The sequence below is a fragment of the Aythya fuligula genome, chromosome 17, assembly GCF_009819795.1.
Source record: "Aythya fuligula isolate bAytFul2 chromosome 17, bAytFul2.pri, whole genome shotgun sequence".
Taxonomy (NCBI): domain Eukaryota; kingdom Metazoa; phylum Chordata; class Aves; order Anseriformes; family Anatidae; genus Aythya; species Aythya fuligula.
The window spans coordinates 2046144-2071767 of NC_045575.1; the positions used below are offsets into that span (position 1 = coordinate 2046144).

At 46.1% G+C, this 25624-nt stretch overlaps 2 protein-coding genes across 3 annotated transcripts; both read right to left on the minus strand.

Moving 5' to 3' along the window:
- Window positions 1–8: 8 nt before the first annotated feature.
- LOC116496149 (disintegrin and metalloproteinase domain-containing protein 20-like) lies at window positions 9–4499 on the minus strand. The gene is made up of 3 exons (XM_032199058.1): window positions 4466–4499; window positions 2874–3058; window positions 9–2228 (listed from the first exon to the last, which is right to left on the minus strand). The coding sequence occupies exons 1-3, from the start codon at window positions 4497–4499 to the stop codon at window positions 9–11; spliced, it is 2439 nt and encodes an 812-aa protein (XP_032054949.1).
- On the minus strand, window positions 3430–25247 carry MAPKAPK5 (MAPK activated protein kinase 5). 2 transcript variants are annotated; one of them, XM_032199023.1, is made up of 14 exons: window positions 25110–25247; window positions 22323–22396; window positions 21093–21168; window positions 19925–20022; window positions 18346–18454; window positions 15635–15724; window positions 14913–15008; window positions 13617–13697; window positions 11972–12159; window positions 9645–9765; window positions 8845–8975; window positions 8077–8198; window positions 7599–7703; window positions 3430–6875 (listed from the first exon to the last, which is right to left on the minus strand). In XM_032199023.1, exons 1-14 carry the CDS (start codon window positions 25143–25145, stop codon window positions 6781–6783), a joined length of 1422 nt encoding a protein of 473 aa, XP_032054914.1. In that variant the 5' UTR covers window positions 25146–25247; the 3' UTR covers window positions 3430–6780. The 2 variants fall into 2 exon arrangements, with proteins under 2 accessions (XP_032054914.1, XP_032054915.1); XM_032199024.1 differs by having other exon boundaries at window positions 8083–8198; window positions 25110–25245.
- Window positions 25248–25624: the final 377 nt, after the last annotated feature.

Here is a 25624-nt window from a genome sequence, read left to right on the forward strand (position 1 = left end):
CTAGTCCTTCACATCCCTTCAGGAGCCCGTTCTCTAGCCTGAAAGCATCTGACCACCCTGCTTAACGCTCGGGGTGCTCTGAGCTTTCTCACACGGTCCATGACAAGAGCTGCGAGCACCACACTGGTAACGGTTAGCACGGTCATCCTGATGATGAAATTCAGAAGCCCCTTTTTAGTGACTGGCGTAGGCCCACTGTCGATGCTTCCCCCAAAGCCAACAAACTGGCAGTTGGGAGGTGCCCAGCCACTGTTGCAGTGGCAGTTGCCTTTGTTGTTGCAAACGCCTCTTCCTCTGCACGTGCTCTGGGCAGAGCAGCTGGGTGCCAAGTGCTTCTCCCTGAGGATGCACGTCTGGTTAATGCAGATCTTCTTTGCCCCGCACTGCGTGCCATCCTCAATGGCTCCAGTATCCAAGGTTTCCATGCCCAAGTGGTAGTCTGTGCCCCAGCACAAGGTATCGTCCACTGGGGTTTGAATGATGGTTGAGTGCTCTTCCAGCCAAGGTAGATGCCAAACATTGATACACTGCACCCTCCCACACAGGACATTTTCGGGCTTACATTTCTGAAAGTTGGTCTCTAGCCCATCTCCCTGGCAATTGCCAAACCGATCCCCTTTCATGTTCAGCTCCCTGTAACACTTTAGTGGAGCAGGCTCTGCTTTCTCACCAAAGATGTTCCTACACTGTAACATGCGTGATTTGCATTTGCCTGCGTAACAGTAGCCGTCCTCAGCGCACACCGTCCCATCTTGCTTGGCCACATCTGCTGGGCAATGCTCAGATATCCCATTGCAATATTCAGGCAGGTCACAGGGGTTGGTGCTCTCCCTGCACACTTCTCCTTCTGGGAGAGGCTTGCAATTCTTGCAGCAGAGCCCAGAAGTGCAAATGGCTCCTTCTTTCTTTCGGCAGCTGTTATCACAGCAAGGGTCCAATTCACACTGTGCTTCTGAGCCACAGTCACACTCCTCCCCGAGCTCCAGGATGCCGTTCCCACAGCGCTGCGGTACAAACATCGTTACTGATTCTGGGATGTTATTCAGACAGTGTCCTCGCCCTGACGCTATAAAGTCAAAATAGTACCTTGTGCTGCAGTTGCTGAATTCATAGCTCACTGTGCTCTGTGTGTTCATGATGCATTTAGAGGCGTTTCCACACCTGCAGTACTTGTCATCATGATCAATGCCGAGGACGTACCCTAACTCGTGGGCGACGTAGACAGCAGTGTCTATGTAAGTCCGCTTGGCAAACGAAACAACAGCAGAAGCACGTTTTCTATCACAGGCACTGGCGAAGTTCGATTTGCCGCTCCTGTACAATGCTCTCGTGCTGTGACCAAAGTCCAACGAGGCAAAGAGACACCCCACATCATGCGCAACATGCGTAGGGCTTTGCTGGATCTGCCAAAGATTAAAATTGTGAAGGACCTCAGAAATGTTTTTGGTAATACTGATAGGGTTCTTCTCTGTCCAAATCTCTAGCACAGCTAATAACACGCGAAGGCGGAAAGAAGAAAACAGCCCGTCCACGAGATTGATTATTTCAATAACTTCCAACGTCACATTAGTTATGCGTCCACCGAAAGCGTCAAACCCTTCCTTGTCCACCACGACGAGGAGTTCCAGATACCGCATGTGCCCCCGGTCCTTTAACTGCCCTTTTGCTGTACCACGCCCTGGAAATTGCCTGCCTCTCTGGGGCGTTTTGTAGATCACCGTTCCAGGAACCGCCACCTCCCTCTGCAACAGAAGATGCTCAGATGCAGAGGAAGCTGCCAGGGGCTCGATGCTGTAGCTCAAGTTTCCAATCTGCAGCAGTCCTCTGAGCCCAGAGCAGGTAGTCAGAGTCACCATGGAGTCTGGGATGCCTTCCACGTAGCCGCGGTAATAGCAATCTGCTAGCACACGGGGCTGTTCGATCATGATTTTCCCTTGAGAGTCACGAGTGAATATAGGGAGGTTTTTTATTATAAAGTCTGTCTTCTGCCTGAGGTGAATGGTGTAATTTACCCTCTGAATGCTGATGACGTAGGACATGCTGTCCCGGCTGGCTTTCCCTGCCTTGGGGCCAAGTTTCCTTGGAATGACTATCTCGTAGGCTGCGCTGCCCCAGGTGGGCTGGGGGCTGCAGTCTGCACAGGGCAGCAGGAGCCCCAGGAGCAAGAAGCAGCCCAGAGTGAGGAGAATCCCATTCCCCATCAGGAAACACCTTGGCATGACCCACGGCTGGAGCCACGGTCACCGGCACGGGGCAGGAGGCGAAGCAGAGCTGCTCCTGGGGCTGGCATCCAGCTGGAACGGAAGGGCCCGAAGAGAGGCCGTTTCCCCAGCTCCACTTTGAACACAAACATTCCACGGGGAGGACAGGAGCTCCAGGCACCAGCAGGAGCAGCATCCCGTTAAATACCATCCCATCCCACCACTAAGAGCCTGCTGTGCCCTGCTTGGGCTGACCCTGTTTGCTGAGAGCACGACGAGCCAGTGCTGCTACAGCAATTTGTTTAAAAGGGGATTAAGCCTTCCTAAGTGGAAAGCAGCAGCAGATTACCAGGAAAACAATGAGGATTTGGTTGCTAATGGGTTCGGCACAGGGTGAGAGCCTGCAGTAGCTGTTGACAGATTTCCTCGCAGGGCACATCACTCAGCTGAGTGCCTGTCACCAAATGTTTTAACTGTTCAGGGAAGTTTCCTTGCTGGAAAGGGAGAGGCATACATTGGGCCAGGCATCCTTCTTCTGTGAGTACAGAAGAGTCTTTTCTTCTACACTTATAGAGCATTTGGCCGCCTTAAATACACTTGGGATGCTTGGAAATTGTTCTCTCACTCCCCTTCCCACCAGCCTGAACAAAGGCCAACCTACTTCTCACCTACCAGTTTCTCACCGGCTGCCAGTCCTTCCACAGTGCCCTGCCAGTCGTCCTCCTCTCCTACAGACACCAGGAACGCTCTTGGCAGAATGAAGGAGTTGTTAGACTCAACAGGGGGAATGTCATAAACACTAAGTGCTACTTGAGCTGCACAGAACAATTCATCCGTCCCTTCCCTGGAAGCTGTAGCTACAAAAAAAAAATAAAAAATTGATCTTCAGGAGTTAACCTGCAGCAGTGGGGATGTCCTGCTGCCATCTAATGGCATTTAGAGGCGCTTTTCAGGCTCTGTCAGCAGGAAGAGCACACAAATTCCTAGGGCTTTACCCAGCCTATCTTGTCGGCTGCTCATTCACCTCAAAGAGTTGTGTTACAGAAGCAAACGCCTACCAGCAGTGGTTTCTCACAGTGCTGAGGCAGCAGGGAGCACAGCAGCACAGCTCCGGGGCTCTGGGCACCACCATCCTCTCCCCTTCTGTGCTAAAGAGACTTGGGGACCAAAAAAAAGAAGCCAGTAACTTTTAAGTTTAGTAAAATCATTTATATACATTGATGCGTAATATTTACAATATAATACTGATCCGAAATAAACTAACATGGTACAGGTAACACTGGAAAGGAGAAATGCAAACATTTTAATACACAGAAGTTAAACGTGGCAGATGATGACAGATTCAGATTTCCTAAAGAAAAACCTGAAGTAATGACAGCAAAACTTTGACATGTTGCTATTTCCAATCAAAAACTCTTTCTCCTAGTCAATTCTCCTAACCTTTCAACATATATACCTTAAAATAATCAAGTCACAGGAGCAGTCAGATATACATAAAATTTTGAAAAGGTCAAATGATTTCTGAGATTCTTGTCTTAAATAAAACTCTAAGAAAAAAAAAAAAAACTACATAGCTTTCCCACATCCTTTTAGTGTTTTTACAAAGAACGTCTTCTTTGTTCCCACACAACTCTTCCATCTCAAGATATGTACAATATTCACAGTCTGCTGTAAAGGATCAGTAGATTTATTACCAACTCAAATGTTACATAATCAAGACAAGGTATCTTGCATTTATGTCAACCAAAAAATAAGAAACCCAGGAAGAAGAAAGTAAAATATAACTTTAAAATAAGCCAATTAGATCAATTCAAGTCTACTTAATTTTGAAATCTAAAACAACTTGTTTTCAGGAGTAAAATAATCAACTTTCTTATAGAAATAAAACCATTTGACCTAGAATTTTCAAATTGCATTTTCTTAAATCTGTCCTTCCCTACCTCCATTTCAGATCAGGCCATTCTTACTTCTCACAGACACTAAAATCAACAGTAAACCCATAAAACGCAGTTCCTCATCACAAAAGCCCTTAGAAATGTGACTTCCCTCCAGACACCAACACACTTCACAGTCAATCACAAGTGTACCCACCTCACTATCAGTAACTGCTTGAAATGACTCTGTTGTGTACGTGAGGAGAGCATCAGGAGAGGAGGCACTCTCTGAAGCAATCAGATCCTGTTTTCTCTGCTTATTTCTAAGCCGCCTTGGATGGCAGCGAGCAGCAGCTGCTCTCCCTCCAAGGTGCTCCCCACTGCACAAACCTCTCATGGTACTGCAGAAGTAGGCTGAAGCCATGTCCTAAAGACCATTACACCTCAGCGTACAAGCCTTGCTACTGTCATCTTTAACACCAGAGCAACCTGCCAGAGAAAACAGAAGTCCCAGTGTGTTACGCTCTGCGGTGCTCACAAGCTGCTTGGATCTCAGCAGACTGCGGCGTGGCAGTAGCCTGCTGAACCCACTGTGTTAACAATGAGAGTAGCTACAACCTGATCCATTTTTCTGCTCAGAAGTTCTGGCTCTCCAGAAACTGCCAGAGTATCTTCCTCCTCAGAGGGTAGAGCTGCAAAAGTGCTTTTGTAGGGAGTTTCCTGCACTCCCGTTCAAACACAGGAGAATTCCTTGCTTATTTCTCTATTTTCCATACTTAAAAGTTCCCACACACTGAGATTTCCCAGTGGAAAAAACAAAAAAACACCACACAGATTTCAAGTTTAAAAGGAAATGATCTATACATTTCAAGATTGCGTGGATGTTGACACGACCTGGAATTTAGGGCAAGGAGAGAAATGCACATAGGGCCTGCAAACTTGCTGATACTACCAAGAAACAACAAATACTCTTGTCACCTGCTAATTCTCTACAGTTGTCATCAATGCATGTCAGTACACAAATATTCCATGTAGTGTCAGAAGTACAATTCTGGCTTATGCAAAAACTCCCCATTTCCATCAGAGAAAGTGACGGTTAAATAGGGACTGTGGTTCTTACTGTGGAATAAATCAAGCACTGGAAAACTCTCAACAGGATTAAAAGAAAGCTGACAAGGTGCTGACGAAGAATGGGAAATGAAGCATCTCCTTCATGTAGAAAAACTAAGTTACTGCTTAAAAAATTTCATAGAAAGAGTCAGACACTGGTTTGCCATCCAAGCTAAAGGTTACAAGGAAGTCTGTTATAGAAAAAAGACAAAAAAGAACAAGGCTGGACTGCCGTAAGAGTAGATTGGGAGATTCATGGCTCAGGTTTGTAAATGTAAACCCAAAATTAACGAGCTATGAAATATAACAATAATGTTCAAGAGTCGTTACTAATAGCCCTGAATTGGCACTTCAGTCTGCAGACCAAACTCATTCAGTGTCTGCACAGGTTTAGTACCAAAATATCTCTATAAAAAGCCTTCGACCAGTCTCAAAAGAAAGAAAAGTGTCAGAAGGTAGAAAACTAGAAATATGTACAGATTCTTTTCATTTGTTTGTTTCATTAAAATAAAAAAGCAGCTTTTGGAGCCAATGTTCCAGACTAGTGTAAGAATCTGCCCTGGGCAGCCTCATGGTCCAGGCAGCATAAGGACATGTGTCAAGGAGCAGCCCTGCATCTGTTGCTCCGCCAGGAGGAGCTCGAAGGCATCAAAGAGACGGGGAGCTTGGACTCCAGAGGGTGACACAAGAGAAGGATCACTGGTGGACTCACACAGCAGCACTATGACCCTTGCCAGGATGATCTCTTTCAAACGAGAGGACAAGTTTGAAAACAAAAGTTGGATCTTCTAGAGTGGAAAAAATAAGGTGGAAACAGAACGTCTGATCTGGGGACAAAATAAATAGACCCCGCACTTACTGTTGTCTACAGAAGATCCCGTCATGAAAAGAAAAATACCTCGTACATAAGGAACTAGAACATTCTTTGATTCTGCTGTTGAACGGTATGATAAAAAGAGGAGCTTTATGCTGAGTGGCCATTAAGCCTTAAAGTAGGTCCAGGGAAGATGGGTTACAGAAGAAAGAAAGAGGGCTACTGATCAGAACTGAAAAATGCAGCAAGCGTTTGGACTCAGGTGCCCTTGGCAAGGCCAAGCACGGCTCTTGGGTCATCTAGCGAAACAGAAGGCTATTTTGTTGCCTCTACATAAAGACTCAGAATTTCGGTGCAAAGGATAGCTATGAAGTTTGTATTTCACAGCACTTGCTTCAAGTACTTACTGAGCAGGGTGTTGAGAAACTGTGGCTGTCTTGTTCACATATATAGTCACTGCAGCTGGCTGTATGTATAGCAGATGGAAGGCAGCTTCTGCAACTGGTTATTAAGAAAAAGAATGGTCTTTAACAATATAATTTGCCCCATCTGGGGGGACTCATGATTAACAGTACGTAAGTGATCATATATACCTCAAGGAACTGAGTTTTAAAAAAATATTACAGTACCAATGATTTTTTGTATCTACAACTATACAGCATTTTCAAGCAGTATGGAAATTTCATGAAATAATTATGATTTATTAATTTACATAAAAATACTTTTTACAGTTAAAGAATAAATCTTAAATGGTAAAAAAAATAAGATTAAGAAGCTCCAGCTATTGAGAGTCATGGGAGTTTGTCTGCTCTTCAATAACTTGTTTTACTATTTCTGCCAGTTTTAGTCGATCCACTTTATCTGTGAATCCTCTGCCTGAAAGGAAAAAAAGAGGTAGTCAGCAGGTGCTGGGAAGGAGGAGGAAAGTAATTATGGCTGGCATCATACGCTAGCTGAATACTAAGTACAGAGACATTTAGGACAACTTTTGCAAGGCCACCAAATCAGTTAAGATCTCTAATTCCATTAAAAAAAAAAAAAAAAAAAAAAAAAAAAAAAAAAAAAAAAAGAGAGGGAACTTAAAAACTTAAATTAAAAACAAAAAATAAGGAAGAGACTTGGCCAAGCCTTGTGAACCTGGCTGGTGCCACTGCCCTGGTTTGTCACGGAGCCATCAAACACTCCCAAAAGCAGCTGGCCTAGTTTAATTCCATTTCCTCTCTAAATTGAATAGAAGAGATGTTGTGCTGACATAGATAAGGGCAGCAGCCTCCAGAAAGAGGATAATAAACAGCTGGAAGGAAACCAGCTCGGATCAGCTAAAGCAGTTTCTAAAGTGATGATCCATCTGTGCTATTAAGTTCCCAAATGACTTGGTGCCTTTGAAAACTCTACCCTGAACCTCAAAGAGGAATTTTAAAGCAGAACTTTAAAACTCATTTCTAAAATATCCATGTTGGAGAAGGGCTGAAACAGCGTGGGAACCTCAATCAGTGTGGCACAAACTCAAGTTTGTTTTTATTTCCATACAATATGGTCCCTGCTCTCTCTCCTTCACCCTGTGCTAGCACCACCCTGCAGGAAAGAGGAGTTCCTCACCATTCCAGCTGAAGCTCTGAAGAGTGTCTCGCAGCAACTTACACTCCCGATTATATTTCCACGCCTCCTGCATCACTTCATTCAGCTTCTCATCTTCATTCTCTCCTGTTTAGGAGAACAAAGATGAACGGGAGGTTTGTCATTCCGCCTCTCAGCAACACTCAGAGCTTCAGTAAACAACAACACGTACAGTTATTCCCCCTCGCTTCATGCAAACTAAGAAATTGGCTTGAAAACAGACACTCCTGTCTCAAAGTTATTTCAACAGCTCCACATGTTACTGTTGGCATTAACTATTATACATGCACTAAAACTAGTGTCCACAGAAACAAGACAGACTAGGACAGGAGCTTTGTCTTCTTTTTGAAGAAGACAGCTCGTCTGTCCTTCTTCACTGCTAATCCAGACTGACCGTGAGGCACAGCACAAAGTCAGTGCCTTGCATATTTAGGAATGTAACTTTCTTAAAAGTGGCAACCTTTACCAGCCTGCGGTAGAATGCACTGCGCAATCACATCTCTGAGCTTTTCCAGAGCCACATTGGAATCGTTACTTCCATTCTCCGGGTCATGGATGTAAACACCATCCTTCGGCTTCGTGCTGCAGAAGAACAAGGAGGAAACAATTACAATTGGAATGCAACTCGAGTCTGCTACACATTGCATAACTGTACCAGTACAGCTCTCTCTTTCACTGTCTGGAGAGCTGTGAGAGGGAGACAGATTCAGCATTAATTATGACAATGTGCTGCATTATGAGACCACTTCAAATATGAAGAAAAATAAGTGTTAATTCAAATTAATTGAAGGGTAATCCTAAAATACATTATTCTATTTTTCAGGTAGGTAACCCAAAGCGAGATTACTTGACTTTTTTTTTTTTTTTGTATATAAACATCAGGATCTGAAAAAAGTCTTGGAATTCTTTAATTCTTTCTCCCAGTTTGCCTTTCCCTACTCAACATGTGCCTCATCTTCTCATAACGGATCCGTTCGAGTGCCTGTATAATATAATAACACTACTCCACCTCCTTCCTGCCTGCACTGGCAGATCTTGAAAGAGGCACTGTATTATTCTAGTATCACTTGAATCCAACAATCCACTTCAGCATGAAGAGTATGTAAACCAAATCAGAAATTTAGGAGCGTGGTTACAATTGAATGAACCTGTAACACGCTCTAAGTCACTCTCCAGGCATCGCAGCTGCCTACATCTTGATCTTTCAGAAAAAGCTTTAGAGAGTTACCCCAGCAATTTCCTTTTGCGCAGGATGGGGTTGTTGACGGAGTGAAGGGGTTTGAGACTGACTTTGAGGTCTTGGATTCTCATGTTCGCAAGTTGTTCTGCATGAGCCTGTTGTATCCCTGCAACCATCGCCTGGAACGAGAAGAGTTGTGCTTGATGTTTTAATTAGCTCCTTTGGGAATTAAAGGACAACATATGGACAATGTTAGCCATGGACAGAAAGAAAAAAGGCATCAAAATCCTATTCACTTGTCCTATCCATTCCAGAGATATGTAACAAAAATTAGGCTTGCATTACACAAGACGTGTTTAGAACTGCCATCATTGTCTTTAGGAAAATATACTCCAGCCTCACAGGGGCTGATCAGGATGAAGAATCATCCCTACATCTCATGTTCATATGCTTATGAGAGCTGACTGTACCCCTATTTGTGCAGCATTAAAAAAAAAGAAAAAAAAAGTGAGGGGTATTCATTTGCTTCTAATTAACGAGGTCGTAGCTGCAGTCAGATATAAAACATGGGGAAAAACCAGCAAAGACCTACAGAAGAGTCCTCAGTCATTTTTACTGCCGTACTCTGTTCTCTACTTGTTAGCACTGACAGTCCTGGAGCTTCTCCTCCTAGCCTGAACCTCAAACCAAACTGTTTCCATTTTCTTAAAAATATCTCTGGCTCTCATTAAAGCAGAAGGGAAGCTCTTTGTCTGCAGAGCACTATGTGAAAGAAAACACTCAAACCACCCGGGAGCTAGCCAGCTCCTCCGTGCAACATTCCTGATAAAACAAAACATTGTTTAGACCTTGTCCATCATCAGCTGGGCAGAGGGTAGGATGTTATCAAGTGCCTCGGTGGAGTTGAGCCAGGGATGGTCCAGCACACCTTCAATGGTCAGCCGTTCCTCAGGTTTGACCTTCAGTAGCCTGGGAGAGGAATCAATCAGTCCATAAAGCAGTCGTGATTGATTTACAATGGGCTGCTCCGTCTGGGATCAGAGCACTTAGCAATCTCTAAACATTAGAGAGACCAAAAAAGAAACCACTCCTAATAACTAAAACACGAAGCTGGCCCCGAGGCAGTCTGACTTTGTCAGCCTGACTGCCCCTCGCTGCAGCTGATCCTGGAAGGCTCTCACAGCTCACTCGGTTGTATTCAGCAACTCAGCGTAAAGACAGGCACTGCAGACCATTTTGGAAACACTGTGTTCAGCTGAACTCTGTATTAACATCCTCCCACGTGGGAAATTACCTTCCAGATAGACTGGAAACAACACGCTCTGGAAATGCACATCTAGAGCTCATCTGCATGTCTATATGCAAACCAAGGACTCTGGGCTGGGCGAAGTTTCAAAGCTGGAAACCTGTTCTCTGAGTTAGCTGCTTCCACCAACCCCTTGGCTTTTTTCCTCTGTAAAAGCCTCAAGTAACAGATGCTTTGACAAGCTACAGCAACTCGAAATAAAAAGCGACATTATTCTGAAACCTCTGAAAAGCCCACTGAGTTAAATTTGTCTGGAACGAGACCCTGGAAAGAGCTTTTCTGGTTAACCTCACGTTCTCATGATAATCGTAACTGTTTAGTAAAAATAAGCAACATTTTGCACAGAGCACTGAGAAGTTGTTCCAGAAACAGAATGACTTGATGACTTTGTCGTGCTTTCTCTGACAATGCTCTAAATCAGCTTCCTGGCTGCAGAGCAGAATTGTTTAATGCACCAAGAAAGTGGAAATAACTTTTACAAAATGTCAGCAGGACCACAGGCTAGCTCATAAATTTCACTGGCAAGGCCACGCTGCCAAACAGGTCGTCGGTTGAGAATTAATCCAAGACCCAAGATAGATGTGTTCCTTCTCCATCGGTTTTCAAAGTCCTAATCTATCCTCAAGTGCTTGAGGTCAGAAATCAACCAGACACGCCTGAAAGGAAGTGGTCACTTGAATGCAAAATGTGACCTCCAAAAGCAAGACTCCACTCGAATAGCTGCATACATAAATAACATGGAGAATCCTCCAAAATTCTCAACATTTTCCTGCACTACAAACTCGAATCCAGGCTCTGGATGGAGAAGACAGGCAGGAAAGGGAGCCCTGACAGCATCATTCAGAGAATTGAGTTAGCTGAATACAAGTGACAACATTCTATGAGCTGAGTTTCATGGCCATTTTAAAACATAATTACATCTTTTGACTGTTGACCTTGGTTTAAACTGAATTTTCACTGCAGCATAACCTGCAGTTTATGCGTTGAAAGATTGTGGACTCTCCTGCACTGCTATAAACAGGTCTCAGCACCCTTCCCAAACTGTGCTAAGTCCTTGGAGGCTTTACATTACATCAGAAAAGACAGCAACAGTTTCAAATTGTTTAACAGATTGATTTTTTTTTCTATTTATATTGCTCTTATCCTCCCAGTTCCTCTGGTGATGTAAACAAAGGCAGTAAGTCCCTCTTGCTTTTAAAAAAAAAAAAAGAAGTGAGGTCAGGACATTGCTTTCAAACAGGATCCCTGGATCACAACGTGTGAAATATTTGCAGTTGAGAGACATGTATTGCATGATAAACAGCTCCCAGAAGCTTTTAGAATAGAATATCAGTGGAAAACCTCGTCTCATAGTCTGACACCTTGTGACAGATCTTAACCTCCCTTCTCATTCTTCCCTCTCGACTCCTTTTAGGCTGTGTAGTGTGTGCACAGTTCTAAGGGACAGATCTACTGTACTTAGTTGTCCAGTTTCTGTTAGGCCTTGATTTTAATGGGAGTTTAGACACTACCACAGGAGATGCCCACCTAGGGAGCGCTTGCAGACGTGCCAGCCTGCTGTCCATATTCTTCTGAGGCAAGGCAGAATACCCACTCCCTCCACAGACTACATACACAGTGCTCTAGCAACTTCAGACACAGGAAACATCAAAATTTGCACACAATAGTTAGGGAGAAAAGAAGAGAGGGGAAAAAAATTTACCAAACTTCTTTTGCGTTGAACACAGAAACTTTTTCAGCTGTATGTCCTGCAGACAATTTATCCCGCCTTTGGAAAAGTAATCCCTTTGTGACAATGCACTTTCATGTGATTTTCCAATTTCTGAATACAAGCAAAGAGCAATACCACATTCTCCTCAACCGACTCACTTTCGCACGATGTCTTTCGCCATCTCTGAGATCTGGCTCCACTCTTCCTCTGGAAATTCAAAACTCCCTGTCATGATCTTTTTCCGCATGTCCTTGGGAATTGTCCGACTGTGGTGTTTGGAGTAGAACGGAGGGTACCCACACAGCATCACGTAAATAATGACCCCCAGGGACCACAAGTCACAGCTCTGAAAGCAAGGAAACGATCACTTTGGGGCACAATTCGCAGCAAGCAGTGGTTAAAAAACTTTTAACCTATGTTAAAAGCTTTACACAATTCCCTACAAAAGCAGAAGTGCAGCTCAGCCTCCTCCTAAAGACCCATCCAAACACCTTTACAGATTTGCTCCTCCTCTCTCATAAAGTCTAAATCACATCAGAAATAACATTTACTAAGTATTTTTCTCCCCATTAGCTGCTTTATGTTTTATCCTTTCCTTTAAGTGAAACGTACCAGTTCACTATTTCTACCTGGTAGTTTGCTTTAAAAGTGTATTTTAAAATATGTTTCTGGCAGATATATAAGCACAAGATGCTGCCAAACCAAACTTGTTCCAGCACCCAAGCTCTCTTGTTTACAGAGCACACTCCTGTAACTCTCTGCTATGCAGCAGTGAATTGCATGGAAACAGGCACAAGCCAGCTGCACGCTCACTGCATCTCTCGGGGTATCTGAACCCTTGTCTCTGACTGTCAGAACATGAATCAGGATACTAGACAGTCACTTTTTTAAGAATGTGAGACTAAAATAACCAAACAGCATCAAACAACCGAGCTGCCAGAAATACTTGTTCAGAGAGATCTGCAGCAAAAAACAGAGCTGAAGAAGCTCCAGAAGGCCTGGAGCTTCACAGGATTTCACAGCTGCTGACGCCGTGCTCCCAACTGCCCTCCACGCTCCCCTCCCTGCCCCACACCAGTTACTGTGGGTGAGGTACAGAACGAGCCCAGCCAGGAGTGGATCCAGCCAAAAAGCACCTCAGAAAAGAAGTTGAAAGCCAGATCTATCCCCATCTGGATCTCTGTGTTCATGCAACACCAACGTGACTGAAGAGAGCTGTAGCAGCCTGGACTTCAACTCAAGCTTCGATCGGGCCCCATCCTTCAGCTCTGTCACCACTTGGTTTTGGCACGATGCAGGCTGGGGCTGGAAGGCCTTGCTCTGACCCTGCTCATGCAGCCGCAGGATTTCTTTCCTGCCAACGCCAGCATTTGTGCAGCTGATCTTTCCTCCTCTACTGGCTTGGGTTCCAGCCCTATCAGTCCTCCAGGGGAATCCTGCTGGCTTATGCCAGTGCAAGGAGGGGCAGGAACATGCAGCCAAGTGCGAAAAGAGTCCTGAACTCCAGGTTCAGGTGACGGTGGAAAGCTGCCCAAGGGCAGATTTGGGGAGCTGAGGGGCTGGACAGGTTCTGTGATCGGTTTACACAGAGGATATTAATGTATCCTTAATGCATCTGTGTCATAGAGATCCAAACTTTATTGCTCCTGGTCATAACTGTGAAATTTGATGACAAAGTTGATTGTCTCAGGTGATAAACTGTGTCTATAAACTACATTTACAGCAGACACACCTGTGGAGGAAAAAAAAAGCCAAAACAATATGCTTTAAAGACCTTGACATGTAGGCTGTTCCACAGCTTACCTTGTTGTAAGTGTAAGGTGTCGGTGAGGTGGGGATAATACCAGATTTTTCTTTCTGGTGTCGTCTTTGTGCCTCCAATACCTGTTGCAATGAGAGGAAAAAAATTGCAAAACACACCTCATTTACAGATACCACAAACAGCAACGTCTACGGCAGATGTCTCATAAATTTCCCACTGGAGGATTTATTCTGGCTGCTGAAGATTCTACCAAACTCAAACTGTTCTAAGAAAGACTGAAACTTACTACATGGGGGAAAATTCCACCTAAAATATTTTGCTCCTTTAGATGAAGCCCCCAGTTGTGCCTGAATTGAAGCAATTGCTCACACCTGTTTTGTCCAAGAAGTTCTAACACCTCCATGCTTTGGAACTGGAGTTTAAAGTGTTTGGAGGGTAAGCCTAGCTCCAGAGATGTCCCTTTGTGCCTCCCCCATGAACAAATCAAGTCAAATTTGTCCCTCCCTGATCAAAACTGTGAGTTTCTACAAAAATTTACAGTTTAAATATACTTAGGAAAAACTTTATGTGCGTTTGGTAGCTGACTTCTTTTTAAAAGCCCTATCTGTAGAGCACATGCCCTTCACCACAAAGCTCCAGCTGAGGAAGCGTTCAGGGCACTCAGCTGTGGCTGCACGGTCTGATCTGTGCAGCTGCTCTTCCTAGTCATTAAGGCTGCCGACATGCTCAGTACCATAATTAAGTATTTATCTGCAGTTTTCTTATAATTCCTTCAGGATTCCAACACAAAGCACAAAAAGAAAAAGTGGGTAAAGCAGCACTACAAAAACCAGCCTGTCTGTAACTATAAATTATGTCCTAATGCATAATGACAAGGGGGACAATCAAAGGATAACCCTCTGATGCTGCCCCCCTTCTAAGCAGTTGCCTTTACAGAACCTTATTGTCTCAGCACGGTCATTTTGAAGCTCATAACCTTGTATGAGCCTCAGCTAGGAGAAGGACTGCGAAGCAGGGACTTTTCCAAACCAATTCCTTTAACACAAAAAGGCCAGTTTTCAAAATACCGGAGCAATCTCACTGGTACGAGTCAGGACTGGGAGAGTCAAGAGGCATCAGCAGTAAGCCAACACTAAGAACTCAGTCTGAAATGTGCCTCATGATCTCATCACTGTAGCACTCAACCTCGAAAGGTGGCTCCTACACATCTACTGAAGATTCCTGCACCCAGAAGCCTTCAACAAGACAGCAAAGGCTTTATAAATTATACGGTTTTGAAGACACGGGCAATAAAGATCATCATTCCCCTATAACCTAGAACTGTAATCGTTCATTACCTGAGGTGCTACGTAATATGGAGTGAACTGTGGTGTCATCAAGTCACCTTGGTCTACTTTGGCAAATCCAAAGTCACACAATTTAACAGGTGCGTCCTAAAACAAGGAGGAGAGGTTTCAGCATAAAGTCAGCTTTTCTATTACATCCTTATCGCTTCCTACTCATCTTCCCTTTGCCACATGTATTCCTCTTTTATATTTATACCCTTATCATGCCACAAAGCAGCTAAAATATGTTAAACTGATCTTTGCAATCATTTTTGTCTTCCTGGGAGCTCTGGGTCAAAGCAGCCCCCTCTCAGCTTTGGAGAGCACTAAATGCATTGTAGGGAGGTTGCTGTGTATGCAGGGTGGTTACGAGCAAGAGAGGAAAGAAACAGGCAGCATGGTTGCATGCTTCAGTCAAAGCACCTACGCTGCACGTATAAAACACCCTGATGACACCAGGGGAGAAGTGGGCAGAGAATTTTCCCCTCATCCCAGCAGGATTCTGTGCTGAGGTGGAGAACCTGGCCCATGCTGAACACCAGAGGCACTGTTCTCAGATCTGTCCTTCAGGCAGATCAGAGTACGGAAAAGCACGAAGCCAAAGAAATCATTCCTTTTTGTCACCAAAACAATGCATTACTGACAGTTTACATTTTTAAGCTGTTCTGAAAATCAACATTGAGCCATTTTAGAGAATTCAGCAGTACAAAAAGAGTATTAAGCCTTAATCTTACCAAAGAGTTATCCTTGAAGAGGAGATTCTCAGGCTTGAGGTCTCTATGTGCAATGTTTAGTGAGTGGCAATGCTGCAAAGCCAAAGCTATCTGAAAAAGGGCACAATAAATCAACTACAATTACAGAACTCCTGCTTCAGGAGAGTTATTTTAGTTTGAAAAAGGACATTGTTTAGGCCCCAACCTTTTTAATTCCACTTGGGTGGGATTCTCAGAGAAGACAACCCCAGCCACACAGAGCAATCGTGCAGGAAAGTGTGAGGACTGGGAAATGAAACCAACCGAGCTACACAGTTCACATTTCACTCAAAGCAAGCAGAAAATAAAAGCAAAGTTATATTCAGCTTCCCAGCCTCTTTAGTTTGACCAACTCAGGCTTTACTACAACCCCCAGAAGTGCAATGGATCACAAGTGTCCCCTTATAAGCTGTGTCAGGCCCACAGGGCCACTAAATGTGCCTGCAAGCCCTCCAAAGACAACACTCTGATTGAGTTCTTGCTTCAATATTTCTACAAATATTTTATTGCATTTGTTACTGACTTAAGAGCCAACACTCAGCCAACGTTGTCCTTTAATTCTGGAAGGTAGTGCCTGCAGTTTATTCCTTTCATGCAGTATGACACAGAAATGCATTCCTTGGTTCTTTCAAGGACAACTGCTTACACTGCCATGGTTTAGAAGTCTGTAACCTGGTCGTGAAAGCTCTACAGATTGTACATCTGAAAGTGTAACCCATTTAAAGAAAAACACAGCATAAATACCTAAATAGCATTACTGAAGGAAAAGAAAGGCAAAGCCCCATGACTCTTATTTGGAGGTATTCCTGCTGGGGCATCGTACCCACACACAGCACCCTGGGCAAGGTGCTGAGCCCTCGCAACACTGCAAATTTCTGATGGAAGAACTTCAGCTCAGGATGCAGAAATTCAGCAGAAATGCAGCTCAGGAACAAACACGAGCACATTCTCAGATAAAATGAGGTAGCTTCACAAGGTTTTAACTATTACTGGGTACAAGGAGCTAAGATCTGTAGTTAAGACAGTCACAAACAATCACCAGGTAAAAGAATAAGGCTTTAATGTCGCTACCAAAATAAATTTATATAAACAGTAATGCAAGGAGTTACTTGGCACATCAATACCTAAGTGCACACAAAATCAGCATTCAATTCAGATCTCATCTTTTCACATAGCTCTAAACGATTTTTCCAACAGGTTAATCCTAGAAACTGCCTTGCACTGCCAAAATCAAATCCCTCAAAAGACATGACAATAAGCTGTCAAGAATTCTGTAATTCCTCCTAATTTCTTTGCTGGATGAAGCCGAAGAGGTAACAGCACAATTAGCATTTCATTAGAAAACTCAAAGCACAAGACAGAAAATTGAGATGAAATGCTGGGCCCCTCTATTTTGGCTCTGTACCAGACATCTCCCCAGCTCAGAGGGAGGCAGGAGATCAGGACAGGGCTATGTTCATACACAATCCTGTCAATTTACATCAAATGCTGTGAGATCTCCTTTCAGGTTCTCTTTCCTTCATTTTATTCATTCCCACCGGTGAGGGAACAGGCTATTCACGGCCTTGTATCTGCAATGTCTCACCTACAGTTTGTAAATCTCTATTTAGGAACGTCACTACCACCTCTGCAAGAAGCAGACGAAGGCAACTCAGGCCCTCTGTTCATGCTGTGGTGCCAATTTCTGTGCAGAAGAAAGGGCTCAGCCATTCTGAGAGCAACGTCTTTATGCCTCGTGGTTCCTTGCAGGCACAAGCTGCTCCCCTGCCGTGGCTCCCTGGAAAGGACATCCCAGCACGCACCCACACCGCCTCTCCTGCAGCCTTCCCACTAACCCAGGCTCCCTGGCTGGCCACCACAAGTCACCCAAAAGCTGGGAGAGGGAACAAGCCCACCTGGAACTGAGATAAACTGACACTGAACCACCGCACTGAGCCCCCAGAGCCCTTTCTGCCTGCTCTAGCAGCGTAAGCTACTCACAGCCAACACACTGCTAAGCCACAAACAGCCTGTGGACACCCAGTAAATATCGTGGAGCCTCTAAAAACACAGCGTTCAGAAACGAGCCGCCTAAAGAAACGGAGAGGGAAGAAGGAAAACAGAACAAATAGCACAGAAAACATGAGCTATAGTTACAGGATCCTCCTGGGACCTGATGTGACAGGCAAAAACCAACCCACAAAACCAAACACAGCACCCAGGTTCCAAACCACCAGCCCAGGGCACACGAGTGTTCCTGCCTGCACTGCCCCACCCGAGGGGCAAGCAAAACGCTCAGACTTTGGCGAGGCCAAGAGCCATTCCCAAACCAGAGCTCAGGAGCCACACGATATCTGCTGAGAGCCTGGGGAGGATCGGAGGCAACGCTTTGAGAACAACAGTGAGCCAAACAGCAGGAAAATCGTGAGGGAAAAGAGTTCTCTTCGTCCTGTAGACCACGTTAGAAAAAGTAATGCTAAGAACAGCAGAGACATCAGGGTCCCAACCCAGCAGAGCTAGCCCACACCTTCGGATTCTTTGCTTCTATCAAAACTTTGGCATTGTCAGGTTATAACAAAGCAGGCAATGATCATTGGATCAGAACGGAGGATTATTTTAGCTTCCTTTTTCCCCACTCCCCCCGCCCCAGGAAATTGTTAAATACTTTAGCCATTATCATTCATGGATTTGCTTATACACGGATTGTGACTTGCCTGCTTTGTTACTTGGCTTGCTTGCTTCTCAGTAAAGTGCCGGTGCTGGCTGATTCTGTGAAATAGCTCTCCCCCTTCCATCATCTCCATTACAATTAGGAGCCGAGCCCTGTTTAAAAGCATTTCATGTTGTTACATTAAAAATAATCAAAAAAAAAAAGAACATAATTGCTAAGCTAATAATGCACACTTCTTATCTACTAATGCAGGCCAAAAGAGACACATAGACTTGCTGCTTCGACAGTCGCTCTAGCCGTTTTGGGGCAATAATTTTGACTTTCACCACGCAAGCTGCAGGACTTTCTGGCTCCCAGCACAACGTGACTCACTGATGGTCAGCCAGGAGCCTGCAGTTTGCTCTCCGAGCTGGGCTCCCACCTCCAGCTGGCGCAGACACCGAGGACATCTACGTGGATGCATTCAGACTCCTCTCAGGCCTTCCCCCAGTGAGCCAGTCTGGGCCTGGAAGCCAGCTAGACACATCGGTGTGTCATCTGCCCTCAAACAATACTAGGGCAGGCAGAGTCTTGCATTAAACACGCCAAAAAGCTTCCAAACCCGGGCTGGCTGAGAGCACGGCCTGCACCCATCCTCGCAGAGGCACCAGCTCGCCTCCCTCGCTGCCTAGGTGCTAACGGCGCTCGTGGCAACTGAGAAGCAGGAGGTCGAGAGTAGTCCTCAGTGCTTTCGAGTCTGGATACTCTCCTGCACCTCCTGACTTCAATTTGCAGCTCTACTGCCATCATTGTGAAGGTCAAGGAATAGGAAGTGTGGTGATCCTCAAGAAACTAACCTCTAGTTCTCACCACACAGCAAAATCATCAGACTAAGACAAGTCCCAGGTCTTTATTTCTCCCAGATATCCCCCCCTGCCTCAACTAACAACCAATATTTAGACTTTTTTTTTAACCCAAGCCATATTAACTTTTGAAAAATAACATCTGGCTCATGTTCTGCTATGTTTGTTTCAAGCAGGATAATGTATTAGGTTTACAGGACAGGACCTGGTATTTTTAGAAACGATTCTTTCTTTGTTTTGTTTTTAAAGGAAGACTGGCACTGTTTTCCACTGTCTCACAGTCATCACCATCATATAAAAGGATCTCCCTGAGGATTCTAGGCAGTGACAAAAGTTGCCTCTCCAATCCTGCTTTGACAGTGCTTTGAAAGCAGAAGGACCCTGAAAGGTTACAGACAATTCAATTCATGCTACTGAAGTAGTATTGAAGCAGGACAGAAGCTGGAAGCTATTTTATCCTCTCAGACAATGCAGGTATCACAGACTGAATCAATGGAAGACCTCAGAAATGAGGATGCATTCAAAACCAGTACTGAAGGATGCAAATTCATTTCAATATGCAAAGGTTTGGGCATTGAGGGGGAAGGGTGGTGGTGGGTAATAAGTGTTTTGTAGCCTGAAGTCAAATATCATGTCTGGAACCCTCCATAAACGTTCATTTTGGTTACACTGTGATTAGGGGAAAAAGGAGGGAAAAAAAAAAAAAAAGCAAACTCCACTATACCTTGGCCTAAACATGGAAAGCAAGCTGTGGGAGTGGATCACCCTATGCAATCTTACCTTGGGCTGGATTCATGTGGGAACTGCACACTGTTAGCATAAACTTCAATAATTTGAACAATATTGGGATGTGTTGCACACATCATGTGCAGACGTACCTTGAAGAGAAGGGAAGAAACGTTACTGTACGCAGCGACACGCGCCCGGCCAGCTCTGCCCCCCTCTGCCCAGCACTCAGGAGCTCATTTGGGGCTCAGCACCACTCGCACACAGTTTAAAACTGCCCTTCTATTATCCAAAAAATAAGCAACACCTAAAGGATTTATATAGGTGACCAGCAGCCATTACACTGCTCAGACTAGGAAGGACATTTCAAGGTAGAACTAGCCTTAAAGTTGCAATAAAAACATGATTTAAACTAACAAACATCTGGAAAATCAAGAATAAAACCTGAAATTCCATAATCCAGCTGCTTTTATGGCCAAGTGGAGTAGTTCAGCACTCATGACACATGGAGCCTCATCTGTTCAGACTCACTGAAGCAGGGACCTGAGGAATTCCACCCCATTTAGAGCTACCCGGACAGCCAGGTCTGATGTTCTTTGTATACCAACTTTTTTCCCATGGGAATTTTAAATGAGAATTTGCTCCCTATCAGGAAGTGGAAATTGTTTAAGCTTTGAGGATAGTTACCATTTTTTTCCCACTTTTATGAAAACTTGAACTGAAGCCTGTCATTCTGAATGGACCGACAGCTGACACCTTGGCACGTCAGCCTCAGAAAGTCACAAAGAGTAGCGGGGAGCTTAGTTATTTTCTCACACGCAGCCAAACCCGCCCAATTTAGAGTGCAACTTGAGGCATTCTTGGCAATTCTTACAGTAATGGCATCCGAGAGAGATGTATGGAAACAGAATTTCTTCTAAACTGTTCGTGTTACGTTGCACGGGACGTGGAGGACGCTAGCTTTGAAACGTGACTCTGTGTGGGCCTTTTGTGCAAACAGAACACACCTGGGGCAAATTCAGGGCCAGAAATCCCCCCCCTGTGTTTCACCCACCACCTCGTGCTCCAGGGATCGAGCACAGCGAGCCTGGAGGACCAAAGGGGAGGAATCCTGCGCAGCGGGATCCACACAATGCAGGTTTTTGAGCCACTGCAGCCGTTTCCCCGAGGGGAGAGCCTGTGTGGCGTGTCAGAAGGCAGGCAGCACAAACAGGAACCGTACCTCGTTTCTAGCTTTTGGACGATCGAGAAGGATTTTCAGTGCAAAGCGCTCCTGAGAGGATTTTTTCACGCAGACTCTGGTATCACAGCAATAAAATCATTCAGTCAGCAGGGGTGTTAACGAGACACTTCACGCAATTGATTTGTAGTTACGAGCTGGCTCTGTGCACGGGATTTAACAGGGATACCCACAGCCTGCAGCGTACAGGGCACCTGCTACCATGTCCCAGCCTGAAAGCTTCAGCTTTCAACCCTCCATGCAATCAGGCACGTTATGCCTGACACAAAGCTCAGCACAAAAAGAGAACTCAGAGCAATGAGCAACAGCGGGCGAGCTGAAGGCACTCTGTCCCCTCAACATGAGGAGTAACTTGTGATTAAAAAAAAAAAACAAACCCCACACTGGCAGCCTGAGCATCCCCAGCAGAGGATGCAGCCTGCGATAAATTAAGCGTTTCTGAATGGAAACCCTCGTTTTGGCGGGGCCACCAACAGAGCCACACGTGTTTTTTCCCCTCTTTCCCCCATTTAACGCCAACAATTGAGCTGCTTCAGTGGGGAGGGCCCACACGTTAACGGGCAGCGAGCGGCACCGAGAACAAAGGGGCATTTTCATCGGGATCAGAGGCAGTGCAGCACAAAATGGATGAGGAGAAACCAACTGTCTCGACAGGAAGACGAATGGTGGCAGCAGACAATCGCCCTGCCGAGCGCCCAGGCGTTTGTTTCCCGGAGCTTGTGCACAAATTTCTGCTCCCAAAAGGCAGCGAGCTCATCAAAAAGGGAATTTGTTTTGTTTTACAGGGAGCACCCGGCTCCTGCCGTGGTTAGAAGCCCGGGGCAGGCAGGCCCGGTGCTGGGCGTGGAGCTGGTGGCATTATCTGCTTGAGCCTCGTGAGATGATCTGAAAAACCAGCTGGTAAAAATAGCTGCTGCCCCGAGTGACGACACCGGGGCCGACCTTTGCACCACCCTGGCAGGGGCATCAGGAGGACAAAGGTGTTGGAGCAGCGTTTGCTGCTGCTGTCCTCTCGCAGCCAATTCCCGTTGGTGCCTTGCTTCAGGAGCAAGATAAATTTGTTCCTCAGCCATACCCAGTAAAAGCCAACGCCTTGCTCGCACACCCAGCACGACCCACGTGGAGTACACAGATATTTATCTGCTCGGAAGGAGCCTTCAGCACCATCACAGCACCCTGCTGAGAGCACAGAGCCCCACGGCGGCGCCTTACCTAACGGGACCGCTGATCCCAGCTCCCAGCTTCTGCGTCCAGTTTATGTTGTACTCCTCCAAAATGGACGTTTCCTGTGCGAGAAGGAGCAGGGGGAGGGGGAAGAGAATGAAAAAAAATACATAATTTTTTTTTATGTATGTCCCATCCAAAAACACAGCTCAGCAGACCTGATTTGCAAGAGAGCAGAGCGCAGAAAGAGCCTGCTCCAGAGTTTTGCTTCCCCACGGGGAATTAGGCACAAGTGCAAATGCTCACAAAATAACGCAGCGTTATCTCGGCACACAACGGGCTCCGTGCTGCGGGCACTGCTCAGCCCAGCACTTTGAAGCAGGATCACTGAGAGCAGCAAGTGGCATCTTGTGGCCTTAACACAAAGGGCACTTCAAGAGTTGGGAAGGGAAAAACCAGCTTTCTGCCTATAAGCGAGCAGTTGCAAGTTAATGCCAATGCCCAATTTCATCATTTTTATGTACTTTTGGGTCAGACAGTGAAATAAAGTCACTTTTCTGCTTTCTTCAGGTTAGCAAACCTTTGGCATCACCCTCCTGCATATTAAACGCCGCGTGACTAGTTTTGGCTTGTCTGATAATGAACCCAGCTCCTGTTTGTAATCCTTTTGTCCAAATCCTTTTGGCTTTGTTACGACACAGCCCGGGCACTGCCACGCTCCAACACGTCCCCGCGCGGGCCGTGACGGCGGCGGCACAAACTGTAACACACGCCACAAAACTCCACTTCTGGGCTTCCATCAGCGCTGCTACGGGCGTTGAGAATCGGCTTCCAGAAAGCTGCCTGGTAAATCCCACCAGGAGGAGGTGGAAACAAGAGCTGGCACCAGACGCACAGGGAAAAAAACGAAGTTGCCCACCCGCAAAGCAACATCCTGCAGGTCAGCGTCCCCCTTCCCTCAGCTTTCCTTCACAACCTGCAGCCCTTTGGAGAGAAGCTGGTGTTTAAGGCAATATCTGAAGGGATTTCAGAGGGTAAAGGCAGAGAGGAATGGGAAAATTCATTTTTGATGCAGTCTGGAGCGGGCACTGCATAAATTGTAAGTGACCAGCGGGAGAGGTGGAAAGAAAAAAGTTAAGGTTAGCTTCTAACGGAAGACTTTGGGAAGGGTTTTAAAAGAAAGGGGAAGAAAAGGAAGAACAGATTATACACAGTTTGCTGTTTCCAAGTAGAACCACAAAAACTTTCTCTTATCAATTTAATTACCACAAATTTCACCAACTTGTGAGAGGAACGTAAGGGAAAAGCCAATTTAACTTTCCCACTATTCAGACACAGAACTGAAGGCACCACGGTTTGAACAAAAACTCAATTTCAGAAAAGCATCCTGAGCTGAGAAAGGGCTCTTCTGACGTGTGAAGTATTTTCTCAACATAATATGTTTTCAAGCTCAGGCTCTTTTAATTTTTGAAGCCAGCCAGCCTCCTGAATGGGTGAACCAAACGCTGAAGTGCTCTGGAGCACAACCAGTTAGGTTTTTATAGCAGAGCTCTGAATTCTGCTGCTCCTGTTCCAAAACCCAAGAAGAGCTTTGAAACTGCCTGTCCCAAACCATATCTACTTTTCAGCTGCACAGGTTGGATTAAGAAGAGATCTGTCCCCACACACAAACCCAACCTGGACAAAACTTTTTCTACTGCCTCGTGCCCCTTCTGCGACAGCACAGACCCCGTTTTATCCATTTCAGCGAGGCAGAACAAGGAATTTGATCAGGAATTGGGAAGTGTGTGCTCTACAAGCCAAGTGACGTGAGAATACGGCTGGGCAGTTCTCAGCTCCTGAGGGACAAGTTCAATTCCCACAGATCCGTTAATTTTTAATACAGGATAATTTATTTCCTCTTTCACGTTCTGGGCACGCAGCGTTGTTTTAAATAAAAAGCCAACTTTTTTTTTTTTCCCCTGCATATTTATCAGGATTCCAACCTTCACTCAGAAGTAGCTTTAGAATTTGGCAGCAAAAAGGAATGATCTGGTAATGAAAAAACGCTGCTCAGCATTGCTAACGATGTGAAATGCAGCGTTTGAGAACTGTGCTGCTCATCGGTGCAGGGACTCGCTTACATCTCCTCCTCCCTCAGGGGCAAGAGCTCCAAATCCCGCATCAGGACTCTATCAGCATGGCTTCACAACATTCAAACTGCGTGAAATATTTCAAATGTATGGATTAAAAACTGCTTTCTAAAAACGTCAATATTTATTTCTTCTGGCAAGCCTAAACGCCTCACCATCTCCTTTAGGGCACAGGTGGAAAGGAGCTGTACACCTCGGGCCGCATGCTAAGATCACCCCTCACGTTCATTTCCAGCGGGCAAAAGGAGTAAACTAATTGGAAATACACTCAATTACAAAAAAAAAATAATGGGAGCAAAAAGGGCTGAGCTCTTTTCAACAGCTCAACTCCTTCTTGTTAAGCTCAGGGCACCCAGCACTGGGTTTGGGGCTGGTTATTTCCGTGAAGATAAAGGCAGGGAGCAGGGAAAGGTGACAGATAACAGCATATGGAAAGTTTTTGCGTATATCTTTCCGAAATCCATCTTATTATCGACTTTATTTGCGTTTATCGAAGCTCCTGGACCCTGCGTGCCAGCAAACACCTCACACAAAGCCAGGAGCCCCCGCGGAGCCCCCAGCGCCTCGCTCCTCGCTTTATTTTACCTCAGGGCTCCCCCGGGGGCAGGGCCGGGACCCCGGGGGAAGGCACCGGAGCCCCACGGGGACCTCCCCCTAACCCCAAAACCGATACACAGGGACCCCGCACCCCCCTCCCCCGTACCTTGATCGTCCTGTCCATGTCGTGCTCCCCCGACATCCTCCCGCGGGGCCCAGCAGGGGACGGGCACCGGGGACCGGGCACCACCGGCTACCGGAGGGCCTCGCTAGGCCACGGGCAGCCCCGGCCGAGCTCCGCAGCGCCTCATCCCCGGCCGGGAGGGCCGGGGGCCGGCAGCGCCTCAGGGAGGCCGCGGGCGGGCCCAGCGCCGCCGCTCAGCCCCGGAGCCGCCGCCCGGGAGCCAGGCATCGCCGGCACCTCGGCCGGGCAGCCCCGCCTGGCGGCGCGGCGCCTCGGTGAGGCTCTCCCCGCCGTCAAACGCGGCGAAAGGGGACGGGGGGAGGGCTCCGCTCGCCGCTCAGGGCCGTTTGGGGATTTTTTGGGGTGATGGAGAAGCGGGAAGGGGAGGGGAAGGCGGTCGGGGAGGGCGCCTCTGGAAGCGCCGAGGGGGTGAGGAGGGCCCCGGGGGCCTGACCGGAGCCAGGCTCCGACTGATGACGTCACGCGAGGAGACGGGC